The 17,593-nt window shown below is 57.5% G+C and overlaps 1 protein-coding gene across 3 annotated transcripts; it reads left to right on the top strand.

Annotated features, from left to right (window-relative positions):
* Nucleotides 1–784: 784 nt before the first annotated feature.
* On the top strand, nt 785–17,513 carry PHKA1 (phosphorylase kinase regulatory subunit alpha 1). Of its 3 annotated transcripts, none has more exons than XM_081336886.1 (32): nt 785–1,777; nt 2,833–2,991; nt 3,941–3,988; nt 4,178–4,346; nt 4,479–4,561; nt 4,979–5,059; nt 5,363–5,461; nt 5,708–5,854; nt 5,954–6,007; nt 6,465–6,587; nt 6,698–6,793; nt 7,179–7,286; nt 7,713–7,791; nt 8,010–8,144; nt 8,394–8,503; nt 8,874–9,018; nt 9,148–9,226; nt 9,405–9,580; nt 11,013–11,189; nt 11,367–11,455; nt 11,743–11,882; nt 12,283–12,439; nt 12,539–12,618; nt 12,812–12,890; nt 12,966–13,095; nt 13,287–13,388; nt 13,552–13,667; nt 13,998–14,036; nt 14,815–15,108; nt 15,415–15,468; nt 15,729–15,929; nt 16,513–17,513. In XM_081336886.1, exons 1-32 carry the CDS (start codon nt 1,700–1,702, stop codon nt 16,684–16,686), a joined length of 3,801 nt encoding a protein of 1,266 aa, XP_081193012.1. In that variant the 5' UTR covers nt 785–1,699; the 3' UTR covers nt 16,687–17,513. The 3 variants fall into 3 exon arrangements, with proteins under 3 accessions (XP_081193012.1, XP_081193010.1, XP_081193011.1); XM_081336884.1 differs by having other exon boundaries at nt 15,729–16,055; XM_081336885.1 differs by having other exon boundaries at nt 12,812–13,095.
* The last annotated feature ends 80 nt before the right edge of the window (nt 17,514–17,593 follow it).

The raw sequence follows: 17,593 nt of genomic DNA, 5'->3' as shown, positions 1-17,593 counted from the left end.
CTCTGTTAGGTCCCTGCCATTTTGGTCCTTTATCATGCCCATTTTTGCATTAAACGTTCCCTTCATCTCTCCAAGTTTCTTGAAAAGATCTCTGGTCCTCCCTATTCTATTGTTTTCTTCTATTTCTTTGCACTGTTCATTTAAGAAGGCATTCTTATCTCTTCTAGCTATTCTCTGGAATTCTGCATTCAATTGGGTGTATCTTTCTTTTTCTCCCTTGCCTTTCGCTTCCCTCCTTTCCTCAGCTATTTGCAAAGCTTCCTCAGACAGCCATTTTGCTTTCTTGCATTTCTTTTTCTTTGGGATGGTTTTGGTTGCTACCTGTTGTACAATGTCGCGAACCTCTGTCCATAGTTCTTCAGGCACTCTGTCTATCAGATCTAATTCCTTAAATCTATTTGTCACCTCTACTGTATATTCGACAGGGATATGATTTAATTCATACCTGAGTGGCCTAGCGCTTTTCCCTACTTTCTTCAATTTAAGCCTAATTTTTGCAACGAGAAGCTCATGGTCTGAGCCACAGTCAGCTCCTGGTCTTGTTTTTACTGACTGTATAGAGCTTCTCCATCTTTGGCTGCAGAGCATATAGTCAATCTGATTTCTGTGTTGACCGTCTGGTGATGTCCATGTGTAGAGCCGTCTCTTGGGTTGTTGGAAAAGAGTGTTTGCTATGACCATCGTATTCTCTTGACAAAATTCTATCAGCCTGTGCCCTGCTTCATTTTGTACTCCAAGGCCAAACTTGCCTGTTATTCCAGTTATCTTTTTGCTATATTCCAGGGTTATTGGCTCACGTTGCAAGAAGGGCAGGGTTTTGAAAATGGGCACTGCCAAAAAGTTCATTAGCCCCACATTTAATCTCTCCCTGAGCTCTGAAATGGAAATAAACACCAATATTACAAATAGCCTTTCCAATGACCTCACGTGGACCGCAATGTGGCCAAAAACACGTGGGAAAGGGAACAGGAAGAAATGGCTCCGAAGTTGAAAATCCATCCTGTCCCGACTGCTAGCTTTCTGCCAAGAAACCGGCATCCTCTCAGTTCAGCGAAACTCCTCGCCTAGAGGTAACCTGCCGACCATCCCGCTCTTAATCTCTGGCTCGCCTCCCTTCGTCGCGTTTAAAGTTCGCCAGCCGCGAAAGAGGGGAAGATCGTCGCCAACTCGGAACCTAAACAAGTTCCAATCTCCTTTGCGAGGAAAGGTGCAGCTCCCGCTCTCAGCAGCAGGCGGCGCACTCCTACTCCCCGCCGGCTCCCAAGAAGTAAACTTCCGAAAGAGCGCTGGAGGCGGCGGCAGGTCCTGGCAGGGCGCTAGTCTTCGCGGTCCCGCAACAGGCGGCCCCACAAGCCGCTGGAAACAGGTCTTCGCCGCACCAGGGGCTCCTCTTTGTACTCTTTCGGCGAGGGGCGTCTTCCTCCGCCCCCAAAGCGAGCGGGAACGCGAAACCTGCTGGCTTACGGGGCTTCCAGGACTGCCCGGGAGACGCAGTTAACCCTTTCTCCGCTGCGTGGGGAGGGGGGCTTCCAGCCGGCGACCCGTCCTCCTCACTCCAGCAGGGGCTAGAAAGGAGGAGGGGGCGCAGCTGCTGCCGGCCGGCAGCGGGGCGGGAACTGGGCGGGGCAGGCCGTGCCGGGCGAGTGTCGGAGCTCTGGGCTCTGGAGAGGCAGCCTCGGCGGGGTCGAGGAGCACAGCCATGCGGAGCAGGAGCAACTCCGGGGTGCGGCTCGATGGCTACGCCCGTTTGGTGCAACAGACCATCCTCGGGCACCAGGTGAGCCCTCGGTGGCAACGAGCGAACGGGCAAACCTCACCGCCTTCCCCCCCCCCCTGCCCGCTGCCTCGCGGCTTTTCGGTCTCCGCCAGCCGGACTTTCCAGTTCCGCGGGGTTGCGGGCGCCGCGCAGCCTCCGGTTCCCGGCCTCCAAAGCGCTGCTTGGAGATCGGAGGGTTTTCTGATAATTCCTTCCCTGTTTGGCCTTTTTTAATCTGTTAGAGAGTGTGAGTCAAGGATACCCACTGGGGAGGGGACTCTCCAGGCCTCCTTTCCCAAAGGAGGAAGAGGGGCCAGAGACTCATCTCATGAATGGGCAGGACTGAAGCAGTGCCAGGCTTCCCTGCTCCCTAAACTGCAAGGGAAGGGAGGCTGGCAGAGCAAGGCCAGAAGTGATGCCATAAGGCTGTTGCCAGCCAGGAGAGCTGTACATTCAGGCGCTGGGGCAGCAGGTGGCAGAGCCCACGGAGGGGAGGGAAAGAGCCAACAAGGATCCCGGCTGAGTGTTTTCAGCAGCCATCACCGGTCAGTGGGCTGAACTCCTACCTTGCAAAGGTCTGGGGAGTCCAATGAAGTGGTTATTTGCAAGCTGAGTCTCTTGGCAGAATCTGTGAAAAGGGTGAAAGCATTTGAAAGGGTGGGGCTACTTTGAGCAAGCTCCAGTTGGCCCAGAATCTTCCCCCTCCCCATTTGTTGGTGGCTGTCTAGATGTTGGCCTGAGCAGCTTCTGGGGCTGCCTCTGCTGGGATTGTCCTGAGGAGGTTTGCTTGGTCAGCAGCCTCTGAAAGAGGGTCCCGGTGGCTCCTTGGTCTGCAGGGTCAAAATCAAGGGCACCTTCTAGGCAACTCTGATCTGCCTTGCTCACCAAGTGTGCTGTGGATCTGACCTTGGCTGCAGGATCACAAGGACCCAGACATCCATAGGAGGTGGGAGGTCAGAAACTGGTCAACAGGCTTTAATTGCAACCACTTGTGCTGGTCTCTAGTCCTCTGAGACTTTCTTTTTAAGCAGTCTGCCCTTCTCTCCCCCCCAACCCTGCCCCGCTTTTGGCCCCAGAATCCAGTTACAGGGTTGCTTCCTGCCAGCTGCGACCACCCAGACGCCTGGGTCCGAGACAATGTCTACAGCATCCTGGCTGTGTGGGGACTGGGGCTGGCCTACCGGAAGAATGCTGACCGTGATGAGGACAAGGCGAAAGCGTATGAGCTGGAGCAGGTACAGCCTGCAATGGAGAGGGGAGGGGGGGCTGTGTGGCAAAGCCCTCCTCCTCCTCCTCCTCCTCTGTCACCAGCCGATCTAGAATAGCTCCCAGCCAACACCCAAACCCCTCTTGTGGATAGGTTGGAAAGGAGCTGGTGGGGTTTTGCTTTCTTAGCACCTGTTACACATTTCTTCCGCCTTGGGGCTGAGTAGGCGAGGTGCGTATCTTACACGTTTCCATGCGAGGACGCCTTAAACTGGTGAGATTTGGGGGATAGACACTCCCTTTCTTGGGGAGCAAGAGCTGCAGCACTGCCCTGTGGCCCCCAGGAGTCCTGCAGAAGGGGAAGGGTCTCTCCTCCAAAAGAGCTTCCCGGGAGCAAGTGGGCCTGCCTGAACTGCTAGAAAGAGGGAATCCTTGGACAATCGGGCCTCCTTCCTGGCACCAGGAATGGCCTGCAGTGACCCCAGTAATCTTATCTCCTGCCTGTAAAGGTCAGGCTTGTAACACTGGATCTTGGGGCCAGGGCTTCCCACTGGTCCTCACCTGGACCTGGGGTGGGGGCGGCTGCTATGCAACACCGAGTCTGTCCCTGTTCCTCACCCACCCTGGAGGCCGGGGTGTCAGTGAACAACTGGCTGGAGTCGGCCCAGTGAACCCGAGTGCCAGGCCAAGTGTCCTTCCGCTGTCTCAGCTGCCTTGCCCTTTGGAGGCTTCTGTTTATGAGGGCAAGACAAGTGGGAGGGGAGGGAGATAGGTTGCCCTGTGCCCCATACCGGCGCCTAGAGACCCTGGGTGTCAACAGCCAGGCTGCATCAGCAAGCAAAGAACAGGCTGCAGCAGATGAGCCAGCTCGGGTTACAAGCTGGACCTCAGAAAGGTCACCTCGCCTCTTTGGCCGCCCTCCGAGCACCACTCTCCCCTTTCCTGCTCGCACCACTCTCCCCTTTCCTCCTCTTGCAGAGCGTGGTGAAGTTGATGAGGGGCCTCCTGCAGTGCATGGTGCGGCAGGTAGGGCTCCAGAAGGGTAGCACAGCTGGCAGGGGCTGTGCCACTCTGGCCCCTGGCAAAGGTGGGCTCCTAGGCTTCGGCCAGGCTCATTCCTGGCCCTCTACAGACTAACAGCTGGCTTGCCAGGCCACTGGCTGAGGCCAAAGGACAGCGCAGCCAGCTCCTGTTGGCCACATGCTTTTTGCCCAGGTGGACAAAGTGGAGGACTTCAAGTACAGCCAGAGCCCCAAGGACTGCCTGCACGCCAAGTACAACACCCGCAGCTGTGCCACTGTGGTGGGGGATGACCAGTGGGGCCACCTGCAGCTGGACGCCACTTCCCTCTATCTGCTAATGCTGGCCCAGATGACGGCCTCCGGTAAGACCTCCTGCGATCATGTCTTCAGGGCAGGGAGGGGCACAGAGACGGGACACCCCCGGCTTCCCTCTGGCAGAGCACCTGGGAGGGAGCGCCCCCCCCAGGCTGTGCCTCGCATCTTCTGTCTTCCAGGGCTTCACATCATCCACAGCCTCGATGAAGTCAGCTTTGTCCAAAATCTCATCTTCTACATCGAGACTGCCTACAAGACTGCGGTGAGCGGCGCACAGCCTGGTGCTCTGGGGAACCCAGGAGGGAGGGGGAGCTGTGGGCAGCCGTGCCTCCAGGGGCAAGCTTAGTGAGGAACGGCGTTAATTGGCAAGAACATTGGGGTATTTGAAGTCCAAGGGCCTCTTCAGCCAGCTGGGATCCAGCAGAGGAAACCGGAGGAAAGCTTCTACCTGGCTGAAAAGGCACAGCCACTTTCCCAGGGAAAGGGGAGGAAGCCAAGCCAGGTGGGGCACAATTTGGTAGCCAGGCTGGGCACCCACTTTGGGCAGACCAGCTTGTCCTCTGCCGGGCTGCTTTCCTCTGGTGCCTGGCTCGGCAGCTGAAGGCTCTGGACCTCACCGCCAAGAGCCAGAGCCTTCCGTGTCTTCCAGCATCATCAACACGTCCATGTTGTTTGGCAGGACTTTGGGATATGGGAACGTGGCGACAAGACAAACCAAGGAATTACGGAACTGAATGCCAGCTCGGTGGGCATGGCAAAGGTGAGGGGAGCCCTGGGCTGCTGGAGCGGCTCAAGCCCATTGTGGAGCAACAAGCAGCATGCCCAGTAGGCTTTTCGTGGCTCAGCAGGTGGAGGGCAGATTCCGCAAAACCTGGCTGTCCCCAAAGCTATTCCCAATTTTAGGGAGCCGCAGGACTCCCAGGCCAGGAGCATCTGATGCCGGTGCTTCTGCCGGGAGGCGATTCCTTTAGACTGTTTCCTAAATCTTTTGGCGTGCCAGAAATTTCAGTATCGGTAAACAGGGACTGTGCCCAGCTGTACATTGTCTCCAAATGCTTTTCAGGCAGCGCTGGAGGCCTTGGACGAACTCGACCTCTTTGGCGCCAAGGGGGGTCCCCAGTCGGTGATCCACGTCTTGCCAGACGAGGTGCAGCATTGCCAGGTGAGGGGCAGCATGAGCCCCGCCTCCAGGAGGCCTTGGATTGAGGGGAGCAGAGGGAGGGGTCGAAGGTAGCTGAGACTGACGGAGGCTCCCACTTCACAGGGCCTCTTGGCCAGGCCCCCAGTCTGCCTCTGCTCTGGGGTGTGTCCTGTGTTGCACCCGGAGCACATGGGCACTGCCAGTTGCCTGAAAGGCTGCAAGCTGCTGGCCTGTCTTGCACAGTGTCCTTTGGTTCTGTCTCGGCAGTCAATTCTGCACTCCATGCTGCCGAGGGCCTCCACTTCCAAGGAGATAGATGCCAGCCTCCTCTCGGTCATTTCTTACCCGGCGTTTGCGGTGGAGGACACGGACGTGGTGGAGAAGACCAAGGAGGAGATCATTGCCAAGCTGCAGGCAAGCGCTTCGGCCCTGGGTGGCCAGGCTGCGGTGCAGCCAGTTCAGCTGCTGCTCCTTTGGCTCGCCAAGGGCTTGACGTGTCCCTCTTGCTCTCAGGGCCGTTACGGTTGTTGCCGGTTCCTCCGCGATGGCTACAGAACCCCCAAGGAGGTAAGCTCCAGCATGCCAGTTCCAGGCCCCAAGAGGCCTTGCCTAGATCGGAGTCTCCCGGGCAGTCGGTTACAGGACGTTGCTTGGCAAAGGCCGGGCCCCACACGCAGCCAGGTGGAGCCTTTACGTTTTTAGAGTGGAAGCTGCCTGCAACAGAAGCGAAGCCATTGAGTGTCAGGGCTGAACAGGGCGGGCGGAAGTTGACCTGTGCTTTTTTGAGCAGTTGGCAACATTTTATTGCAAGGAGAAATGTGGTTTGTTTTGGGATCAGAGATATATTGTTTTTTTAAAAAGCAGCAAGACGGGTTAATATTTGGAAAGTGGGTTGTGCCCTCTGCAGCTTCTTGAGCGGAGGCTCCTCTGCCCTTGTGCTGTTCTGCCCAGTTGCCTTGGAGAAAGGAAGCGAGATGCTGTTCCCATCCGCTTCCACTGATCACCCTCCTGCCGTCCCTCGCAGGATCCCCAGCGCCTCTACTACGAGCCTGCAGAGCTCAAGCTCTTCGAGAACATAGAGTGCGAGTGGCCGCTTTTCTGGACCTACCTGATCATTGACGGCCTCTTCAGCGGCAATGTGGAGCAGGTGGAGCTGGGCAGAGTGTTGGGCTGGAGTGGGGCTGGCCAAGACCTGCGCCAGCCTGGGCCTTTGCTAACCCAAACCCCACGCCTGACAGTCCCCACACCTCTTTCCAGGTGCAGGAGTATCGCGAAGCTCTTGAAGGGGTCCTGATCAAGGGGAAGAACGGGGTGCGGCTGGTACCAGAGCTCTACTGCGTCCCCCTGGAGAAGGTCAGCAAACGGGGGGAAAAGGAGCCCCCCCCCCCCCCCCCCGAGAAGAGATGCCTGCCTGCCTCTGGCAACTCCTGTGGAGGCGAGATGGACAAGCATCCAAGGGCCCAACTAGGACTAGTGTTTAACGGATACGTTTATATCTTCCAGGCCCAATTTTTTTTCTGGATGCAAATTAACAGACAAAACTGTCTTAACATATTTGAAGTGGGCCCTTCTTTGAAAGCATCTAAACTGGAAGCTTCTGTAATAGATTTTCAGTCAATCCCTGAGAACTGTGCATTCCCTGGCTTTTGTGTTTCCTTAAGAGGGTGGATCCGGCCGTGCAGGTGTAACTAATCTGCAGCTCCTGGCCTTTTTCTGCTTCTGCAATCTGTCCTGATAGGTTGAGGAGGAATACAGCCACCCCCACACCGTGGATCGCCTGCCCGTGGGCAAGCTGCCACTGATGTGGGCCCAGTCCCTCTACATCCTGGGCTGCCTCATGGCAGAGGTGAGCTTCAGCCCCATCCTTGCCTTGGCGTCACCTGAAGCTCTCGGTGGGTGACAAAGAGAATCTCCACGGCCCCCTCGCCAGGCCTAGCTCAGCACAAAGCCGCCTGCTTGTAGCTTCCCCGGATGCCAGCTTAGACCAGGCACTTGATCACCCCAGGGGGGCTTGCATAGGTTTGCTCTACACACCTTGCAGCTGGCTTCTCTGGGCCTCCCCAGATCAGCATCAGGTATCCCAGCAAGGCTTGCTCAGTGCAATGAAACCTGCACCATCAGGAGCAGTATACCTCTGTCCACCCAGTAGCAGAAACAGGCTTTTCCTCTGGATTTTGTGGGTGGCCTTCCCAAAGAGACCAGGTGGAGCCTGGAGGGGGGGGGGAAACAACTGAACCCTTGCCATAATCCAGCTCCATGCCTCTCCCCACAGGGATTCCTGGCTCCGGGAGAAATTGACCCTCTGAACCGCCGGTTTTCAACCATTCCCAAGCCGGTGGTGGTGGTGCAGGGTGAGGAAGCATGGGATTGCCAGCGTGGATTTCCTACAAAATGGAGGCGGGTGTGGAAGGTGGTTGCTCTGGAGGGGTTCTGGGTGATCTGGAGAGTGCTTGCCGTGGGCCAGCCCCCGTCGCCTAGCCTGGGCAGCCAGCAACCGCCAGGGCCTCCGGGCAGGGCCCCTCCAAGCCTGCAGGTCTGCCCTGACCCCACCCTCCTTTCTCCTGGCTAGTGTGCCTCCTGGCAGAGACGGAGGCCATCCGGGCCATCCTGAGCAAGGAGGGCATTCTGGTGGAGACAGTGGCCGAAGTCCACCCCATCCGAATTCAGCCAGCCAGGATCCTCAGCTACATCTATGCCCGCCTGGGTGAGCCCAACAGAAGATTTGAGAGACCCCTTCCCCACCCCCACTCTCCCCAGAGTCTTGCTGGTGGTGGTTGGGGCAGTGGGGGGAGGGTTCCGGGTCCTCCATGATTGACCACCAGACTCTTGCTCTCTTCTGCCTCCAGGTGGATGGAGGCTCTTGACCAGCTGCAGGTGTAACTGGCAATGCAGGATGAATGTAGGGGGGGGAGGGTGCTTCTGCAGCTGAGCCAGCTGTCCCTTCTCTCGACAGGCCGCAACAAGCGCCTGGGCCTCAGTGGGCGCCCCCTCCGACACATGGGGGTGCTTGCAACTTCCAAGTTTTACGACATCCGGGACAACATCTTTGCTTTCACCCCTGAGGTTGGTGAGGGGAGAGGGCAAAGCCATGCTCCTTGGGGGGGGGGGCAGCAGCAGGAAGCTGCCTCCAGGGCATTGGAGAACCTTATTGGTGTATGGGGAGGTTGCTTGTATTGTCAGGTGAGGCTAGCTAAAGAACCTGGCAGTTCCTCACTTTTCTCCTGGAGCAGAGCCAGAGCACATTCGACACATAGATCCCACAAACCCCCCTCCCTTTAAGCCCCAGCAGCTCTTGTATGAACCCCTGCTGATTGAGGGGAGGGGCTTTCTCCCCCACCCCCAGCAGTACACTGCCCTTCTCCTTGGGAGCCTCCCTCTCTCCCCCCCCCCTCTCTTCTCTCATCGGCATCATCCATCCTGCCCGTCCCTGCAGTTCATCGACCAGCAGCAGTTCTACCTGGCTCTGGACAACCGGATGATTGTGGAGATGCTGCGGACAGACCTTTCCTACCTGTGCAGCCGTTGGGGCATGACGGGGCGCCCCACCATCACCTTCCCCATCTCGCAGACCATGCTTGGTGCGTTGCCTGCGTGGTGGAGGGCTGGGCTTCCAAAGGGGGAGGAGTGGCGAGCCTGGCCAGGCACAGTTTGCCTGGCCTTCCTCTGAAGAGTCACCAACCCTGGGCTGCTTTTTCCCTTTTGCAAAGATGAAACAGGGGCCAACCTCCACCCAGCTATCTTGGCTACGCTGCAGAAGTTGCAGGATGGGTATTTTGGAGGGGCAAGGTAAGCGAAGGGGCCTTTTCCTCCTGGGGCAGCTCTGGCTCCCCACCTGGTACAGAAGTGCTCATGGGAAATTTGAGGTGATGAGCTCAAGGGGGCTCCCTCGGAGGAGGGGATGTTGCCCCCTCTGGCACGGGGACTCTTCCCACCTGTCCCTCTCCCTCTGCTTTGGCTACTGCAGGATCCAGACTGGTAGGTTGTCTGACTTTCTCACCACTTCATGCCGCACTCACCTCAGCTTCATGGATGCCGGGCTGGAGGGTAAGCTTTATGCCGATGACTATGGGCTCAGCCTTGAGAGCTTCAGAGATTTAGACCCTGAGGACTGGATGCATGGCTTTCAGTTGGCAGAAGATGGTAAGGAGATGGGACCGCCCCTGCTTCCTGCACTTGAGTGTGCGGTGGTCAGGAATGCCGGACCTCTTAATCCAGACAGTAACAACAGCCTCCTCGCTGGAGCGTAACTCACGGTTGTCAGTCCACAGGAATTAACCTCCACCCCTCCCTCCGAAGGTGCTGCCCCTTCCGGCCGTGGCTCTGCGTGCCCAGGCTGAAGAGGGAAGGGGGCACCATCCTGGCTCATGTGGGGAGCTACTCTGAGGAACCATCCTGGAGAGAAGGCCAAAAGGGAGAGTGGGGAGCGGGGTTTCCAGTAAGGGTTCCACGACAAATCTCAAGATGTCCCCTCAACATACACACACTGAGGAACCCCAAGAAGGCTGAACGCCAAGAGAGCTCCTGGCTCTCTTTCTGCTCAACTGGGGGAGCCAAAGGCAGACAAGGCAGGGTGTCCCTGTTAAACTGGGGCCTCCCTGGGCCGGGATGGAAGAGGCAACAACCAATTATGGTGACGCGTTGCCGCTAGGCGGGTCTTGGATGAAAAACCTGCTGGTTGTCCCAGGAGGGTTTTTTCCACCTGACCAAATGCATCTCCAAACAGCTTCCCTATAAAGCCATCAAATTGTCTCTGCCAGGACTTCACTGCCCCTAAGCCAGGTGGGAAAGCGGGCAAAAGGTGTGCTCCCCATTTCCCCTCTGGAGCTCTCCCGGGCAACGACAGACATCTCTGCTGGCTTCTCCTGCTGCCACAAACACCCTCCTCCTCCTCCTCCTCCTCCACCTCTCCTCTGGACTCATCACCCCATTGTAACAATGTCTGTAACCAGCCTGTGGTCACCCCTCCGTACCACCTCTGAATACTGGCATGGATGCTGTATGTTTGCAGTTGGGGCAAATGCTTCACCCTCTGGGCTGCTGCATGTGGGAAGGTCATGGGCTGGGTGTTGGTGCTGAATAGGGCCCGGTGTGGTGGTGAATCACCCAGGCAGCCTCGGAGAAATGTGTGAGCATCACTCAGGCACTCTCAGCCTACGAATTGTGGGAGATGATCGGACCTCTTCGGGGAGGTGTGTGTGGCTCTAGCAATGAAACCTGGATGGGTGTCAAGCAGCTTTCCTTGTGGAAAAATGGCTTTGCGATCATTTGCTGACCAACGGTGCCCAGTTGGTGGCCCCAGGCATGTGGAAGGGGCCATTGTGGCTCTTTTGACATCTTTGAGGGGGGCATGAAATGGTGCTCCTCCCCTGCTTTATCAGGGACTGGCCTGGCTGGCACCATCAGCCATCTTGCAGGCCTCACAATAGGGGCTTATCTGCTGGCTGGGCTTTTTGGGGCTTGCACAGGCACACCCCCAGGCCATCCTTTGGTTTGGCCAGGAGCCCTCTGGACAGGCAGTTCTGCTCCTCTGGGCTGGTCTAAGGTTTTCTCCCTGTTGCTCCTCTCCTTGCAGCTGACCTCTGTGATGATGTTGCCCAATACCTCGACCAGCTTCTCCATCAACCCACCTCGAAAGTCAGCCTTCCACCCCCAGCTCAAAAGGGGGGGCTGAATCGCTTCCGTGCTGCTGTCCACAGCACCCAGGACCTCCTGTCCCTGATGTCGAAGGCAAAGGAGATGCACATGGAGAGTGAGCATCTGCCTCTAATAATAGCCATGCGTAGCACATTGAGGTGACGGGGAAAGGCCCCTTACCCTAAAGACCCTCCTCATCTCCTGAGCTCTGATGGCTGGTCGCTCTGCCCAGCAAGCAGCCAACCGTGCCACATCCCTGAAGGTGAGGGCGTTGTTTCTGTCTCTGCTGCAGACATCAACCTGTACATACCCTCCAAGCTTCTCCTGGATGGTCAGCCATCTGTTCACTTGCTGGGTTCGCCCCCAAACCAGGACGCCCAGGTGAGGTTCCTGAATGGTGTCCCGTCTCCTTGGACTGCTTCCATAGCCCAGAGCAACAGGAGGGGGGTGTTCTAGCCCTACCAGGAGCCATCAAAAGCTCCCCCCAAGCTTCTGTTTGCTAGCTGGTCAGTGGAAGACTGGTGGCCCTGGGCGATGTTTGCACCTTCTCCTCCTTTCAGATGCATAAAGTGTTTAAGCCGCATCTCTCTGTCCTTGTAAACTCCAGTGATGAGCTGATCAAAGAGACAACTTTTCCCCCAATCCTCCTGTTGTCTTTCTTCCACAAGTTTTCCGTCCTCCCTGGCAAGGTTTGTCTCCCCAAGGAAGCAAGCGGGAAGGTGGACTGCCAGGCCTTGGTGGACCAGCTCCGTGAATGCCAGACACTGCAGGACCAGGCCAGCTGCCTCCATCTGCTGCACAGCCTCAAGTAGGAACCAGGCAGAGCTCTTTCCCCTTCTTTTCACCTTGCAGCCCCACGGAGGGAGGGAGGGAGACTCGCCCTAGATAACTGTTCCTGCAGCATTTGCAAATGCCAGCCCCTGTCCACAACTCTGCAGCAAGGGGGCTCCTCTTGAAGGGAAGAAATCTCCCTGTGGTTCCTGCAATGATCCATGGCAAAGGCAGAAGGGAGGCTACTCAGGAGGAAGCCCATTCCCAGCAGCCTGGACTTCTGTGTTACACCAGCCCTGCCTGCAGCAGCCTCAACAACAACTGCAGCGCCAGTTCCATTGGGCTGCTCCCCAAGCAGGCTGCTTGCTTGGCAAGCTGGGTGCCCGCTACTGCCCTGAAGAGCCCCTTTCTCTAACCAGCTTCAGTTGCACTTTCAGGGGGGCCGACTGGGACACTGAGATCCACGGCACCAGAGGGGCCACCATCAAGGGTCTCCTGGTAGAGCTCTATGGCAAAGTTGGGGCGACTCGCCAATGGGCCCTGATCCGCTACATCTCTGGCATCCTGAAGAAGAAGGTGGAGGCCCTGGACGAGGTAATGGACCTTGACCTGGACTGACCGGGCTCTGTGCCTTCCCTTCTTCCCGAGGCAGCCCTGTGTGGCCCTCCCTGCTTGACGAGCTTCTCTCTCTAGGCCTGCACAGACCTCTTGTCGCACCAGAAGCACCTGACTGTGGGGCTGCCCCCAGAGCCTCGGGAGAAGACCATCTCTGTGTGAGTCCCCAGCCTGATTGTAGACTCTGGCTAGATTACCATCTTTTAAAAATATTTTTATTGCTTAAACAAACAGAAAAAGAGACAAAGTGTATCATTATAACAGTTGTTAACAATTCTATAGTTACCTAATGTAAACATTCAAATACAAGGCAGCCGGCTGTGGGCTCCTCAAAATCTCCTGCCTCCGCAGTCCCCTGCCCTATGAGGAGCTCACCCAGCTGATAGACGAGGCCAGTGAGAAGAACGTGAACCTCTTCATCCTGACGCAGGTAAGCTACGACCGGCATTTCTCTGGGTTCCTACAGTGGCCGGGTCTGCTAAGCGCTGCTCCTCCCACTCTGCAGGAGATCATGGTCTACCTTGCCATGTACATCCGGACGCAGCCGGCCCTGTTTGCGGAGATGTTTCGCCTGCGTGTTGGGCTGATCATTCAGGTGATGGCAATGGAGCTGGCCCAGTCGCTCTGTTGCTCAGGTGCGTGGGACCAGCCCGGGTGCTGCTAGGCCAGCTGGCCAATTGGAGGCCTCCTCCTGTGTCTGAAAGCACTTGTGGCTGGGGGGGGGGGCGGGGGGAAGAGGGCTGCAGTGAAGGGCCTTTTGGATGGGCTGCGGGTGAGAGAAACGGTGGGTTGTTCAGCTCCTCCTTTCCTCTTCCTTTGGCTTCAGATGAAGAAGCTGCTGAAAGCCTGATGAATCTCAGCCCTTCCCATATGAAGAACCTTCTCCATCACATCCTCAGTGGCAAAGAATTCGGTGTGGAGAGAAGCGGTGAGTTGGGGGGGCTGGGAGGGGTCCTCTCTGCTCAGCCCTAATGGATACAACCAGCTTGGGAGTCCTGGGACTTGTAGCTCCAGCTCTCTGAACCCACCCGCTGAAGGAGCTCCAGGAACCCAGGCTGGCATGCTGAGTCTTGGGCCTGATGTTCCTGCAGTGCGGGCCACGGATTCCACCCTGACCCCAGCGGTTTCCATCCGTGAGTTTGGGGCTGTGGGAGCAACAAAGTCAGAACGCGCCGGCATTGTCAAGCTCAAGAGTGAGATCAAGCAGGTGGGCTGCTCTGCCTGGCGTTGCCCGGGCAGGGGAGGCTAATTTCAGAGGCAGGAGGGTAAACACGTGTCCACTGGAAAGTTGTAGCTTTCTCCACCCTGGCAGACAGTTGCTCTGCTGAGCCCCAGATGGGGACGTGGGCTTCCTTCCCTTGTGTGGCAGCCAAAGGGACTCAAGGTGGCTGGCAGAATTTTTGAGCCAACTCCTCTAGTCACTTCCCGGCCTGGGCAAATGTGCTCCTTTCTTCCCGGTGGGCTTTTCCATGGGGTGTGTGTTAGTGCCAGGGAGAGCAGCTTCCTCTCCACATCTAACACCTTTTTTCTCTTCCAGCAACTGGATAGACATAGGCGGTCTTTGTCTGAGATTAAGGTGAACCCCCCTGTGCTCCAATCAAGGAGGAGCTGGCTTGTGACTCCCTCCCTTTTCTTGAAGGGGCGCCTCGACCTGCAGACGTCATAGAGGGTCTTGGGTGGGATGGGTGAAGGACAAAAGTGTTGCAAATGCAGCTGCTGCTTCTGGCAGAGTGAAGGGAGCAGGAGTGGGCTGACCGTGACCAGCCTGGTGTTTACCTGGCATTGGGTCCAGAGGAGAAGGCAGAACTGGTGGAAGCCCTGTTGAGGCCCCTTGGTTTAGCTTCCCTTCCCAGCCAGTCCTGGAGGTGGTGGAGGCAGCCGGGCACCTTACAACTAGCTTTCCCCCTGCCTGTAGCAGTGGGCATTCCAGGGCCCCAGGAGAAGGGGCTCCTTGGGGGCACTTGCCCAGAGGTGGCCAAGAAGCCAGTGGAAGCGAGGGGCACATGCGGCAGCCCACAGGCCTCCATACAGGGCTGGGTATGCCTGCCTGCTTTCTGACTCCAGGGGAGCCACCTCACGAACGGTCCTGCGCCTCCCCTGGGCCAGCCAATCTGGACTGGAGCTGCCTGGGCTTGCTTGGTGTCGTTTCTCAGGGTCCAGAGCCCTCCCCTGCCTCATGCTGGCTTTTGAAAGAAGAGTGTTCACTAATTTTTCTCACAGCTTTGCTTTTAACAGAAGAACTGGCCATGGTTTTGTATGTCTACTCAGCTCTTGCACCACGTCCTCCCTGCGCTCTGGCCGTGGCTGCCACCAGTCTCTGAAGAGGGCTGCGACTGATCTTTCTTTCTTTCCAGGCTGGAGCCCTGCATGTCTTGGAAGATGGAGCAGGCCCTGCCCAGGCAAGTCCTCCCTCCCGAGCTACTTGGCCACAGGCTGCTTCTGCAGGCATGGCCAACCATCTGGCTGTTCCTCTCCAGTTGCCCAGATCCTCCCTGGCTCCAGGCGGAAGAGATCCCACTCAGGCCCCCAAGGATTCCTCCACCAAGGATGGGCGTCAAGGGCAGTGGCTGCGGAGGCGGCGGCTGGATGGGGCCCTCAACAGGGTCCCAGTGGGGTTCTACCAGAAAGTCTGGCGGATCCTGCAGAAGGTGATGGGGCTGGCACCCGTCTGCTCCCCCCACCCATCTCAGCTGCAGGGTAGCACTGCTGTCCAAGCCATTTGGCCACCTGAGCGAAAGCGCTCTTCTGGGCTTGAGGCTGAGCAGCTCCTGCAGGCAGCTCCAGGTTTGCTATCAGCTGACGCGGAGGACGAGCCAGGAGCTGGCAGAATTGGGGCTGCAGGCTGGGCCTCCTGTCTCACCTGAAAAGCTGAGACCTCTTGTCTCAATGGCCTGTGGAAACCGCACCCTGGGCCTCCAGAGTGTAACCGCTGCCTTTCTCCTCCCCTCCTGTAGTGCCATGGGCTTTCCGTTGAAGGGTTTGTTCTCCCTTCTTCCACAACCAGAGAGGTAATGGCTGCACTGTCCCTTTATGCTAAAGGGGGGGGGGTCTGGCTCCCCAAATATTGTGCCTGAAGGGGGTTCCTCATGGCCCTATCTGCTACTCTAGACAAGGCCTTCTGGCTTCTGAGGAAGACTGTTCTGGCCCTTGATTGGGTGCCTTGTGGTTATCAGGAACCGTCCATTCCTCTGCTGCTTTCTTACAAAGAAGCCCAGTTGGGGGCAGTTTAGGGACAGCTAAACTCAAAAGAGACTTCCTTTGGCCATAGATGACTCCTGGAGAAATCAAGTTTGCAGTCCACGTTGAGTCCGTGCTAAACCGAGTCCCTCAGCCTGAGTACCGGCAACTCTTTGTAGAAGCTATCCTGGTCCTGACGCTGCTGACGGATGCCGACGGCCCCAGCATCGGGGGCCTGGTGGCCGTGGACCGGATTGTGCACGTCGCAAACGATTTGTTCTGCCAAGAGCAGGTTGGGGCCTCTTGTTGCTGGGGCTTCCCTGGCCCAGGAAGAAAAGGCAGGCTGTGTGGCCTGGCTGTTGAGGGAGGAATATCTCTGGACAGTGGCGTAGCGTGGGTTGTCAGCACCCGGGGCAAGGCAAGTAATTTGCGCCCCCTAACCGCACGCCTGGCACCCCCCCCCCCTCCACAGTGGGCGGCGACCCGGCGGCTCGGATCGGATTCGCACAGCCAGCACTGCAGTGAGAGAGAGTGAGTGAGCCAGGCAGGGGCAGAGAGCTGCGAGTGCGAGTGCGCCCCCCCAGATGTTGCAACCGGTGCGGCCGGCCCCCCCTGCACCCCCCACGCTACGCCACTGTCTCTGGAGCATGGCTGCTCACCACCCAGCGGGCAGAAAGCGGACATCTTGGCCTGCTGGACAGAGTACTTGGGCCTTCTGGCTTTCCGCTGTGGCTGGAGCAGATGGGAACATAAACCCAGCCAAAGGGAGTGAGTGGGGTCTCCGGCAGACACAAGCTGCCTTTGTCCTCTACCTGGAGGGGGAGCACTTGGCCTTGGCCTCTGGGCAATAACACTCTCTTTTGTATTGCAAGCAGAAAATCCTGGGAGCCGATGATTACATGCTGGAGAAGGACCCGGCCACTGGCATTTGCAAGCTGCTCTATGACAGTGCTCCGAGTGGCAGGTTTGGCAGCATGACCTACCTCTCCCGAGCTGTGGTCACCTGCGTGCAGGAGTTCCTCCCAAGCAGTGGCTGCACCACGCAGTGAAACCTTCTAGATTCCTCAGCCACCTTGGGGTGGACAGTCTCTTAGAGCAGCTCATTGGGGTAGGATTCCCTGGGCTCCCCCCCCCCCCCGAAGCCAGCTGCTTTGAAGAACTGCAGCAAGCAAGATGTGAACTCAGAGGTGTCTGGCCAGACCTTTCCCATCCCAAAGGGTCTCTTCTCTCTCCCTCCCTCTGTCTGGAGAACTGAAGCCTTGAGTTGGCGTTGGCAGTTCTGGAAGTTGCATTACTGCAGCAAGAGAGTCTTCTGGGCTGGAGGACTTTGCTTTTCACATGAACCAGGAGCCACACTGTTCTGAGGGAAAAGCCTTCCTTTCGAGGTGCTTTTCTTAGGGACTCATCCTGTAAATCACGGCTGCTTTGCTTCTTCTCAGAGAGCAACGCCATTCGAGAGAGAGGGAATGGTGTCGTCTCTGGTGGAAGGGAGGCCACTCAGTGCTTGTGGGAGGGTCTTCTCTGCCACATGACACAGCATTTTGGGAAGAAAAGTCCAGGCTGGAAACCTCCTAGGCTCAGTGCACAGGGGGAATGGCAGGGGCTGGTTGGGGGAGTGAGGGGCAGAACCTCAGAAGGGTCCCCTTGCAGCTTGATCCCTCTTCCCCCTTGGGAGCCCCCTCATCGTTTGGGTGGGGTGGTTGGGGACTACTCTGGCACAGTGCCTGGATGCCGGTTTTCCCCTCCCCCCCTCACCCCACACACGTGTGTGTGTGGCCGTTTGGCTTTGAGCCAGGCATTTTCTGCGCGAAAGTTGGGATGTTGGGATGGAGCGCGGGTTGTGCGTCCTTCAATAAACCTCTGAGCTTGAGTGACAGCCGGTCTCAGCGTGATCCTTGCGCGGCGGGTACGGGAAGGCGAGCGGGACCCCCGGCCGCGCCCCTTGAGGCTTGGCTG

Source organism: Vipera berus, assembly GCF_964194415.1.
Source record: "Vipera berus genome assembly, chromosome: 11".
Taxonomy (NCBI): Eukaryota; Metazoa; Chordata; class Lepidosauria; order Squamata; family Viperidae; genus Vipera; species Vipera berus.
Note: the sequence above shows the minus strand (reverse complement) of the source record. Positions and strands in the feature narration are given on the sequence as shown.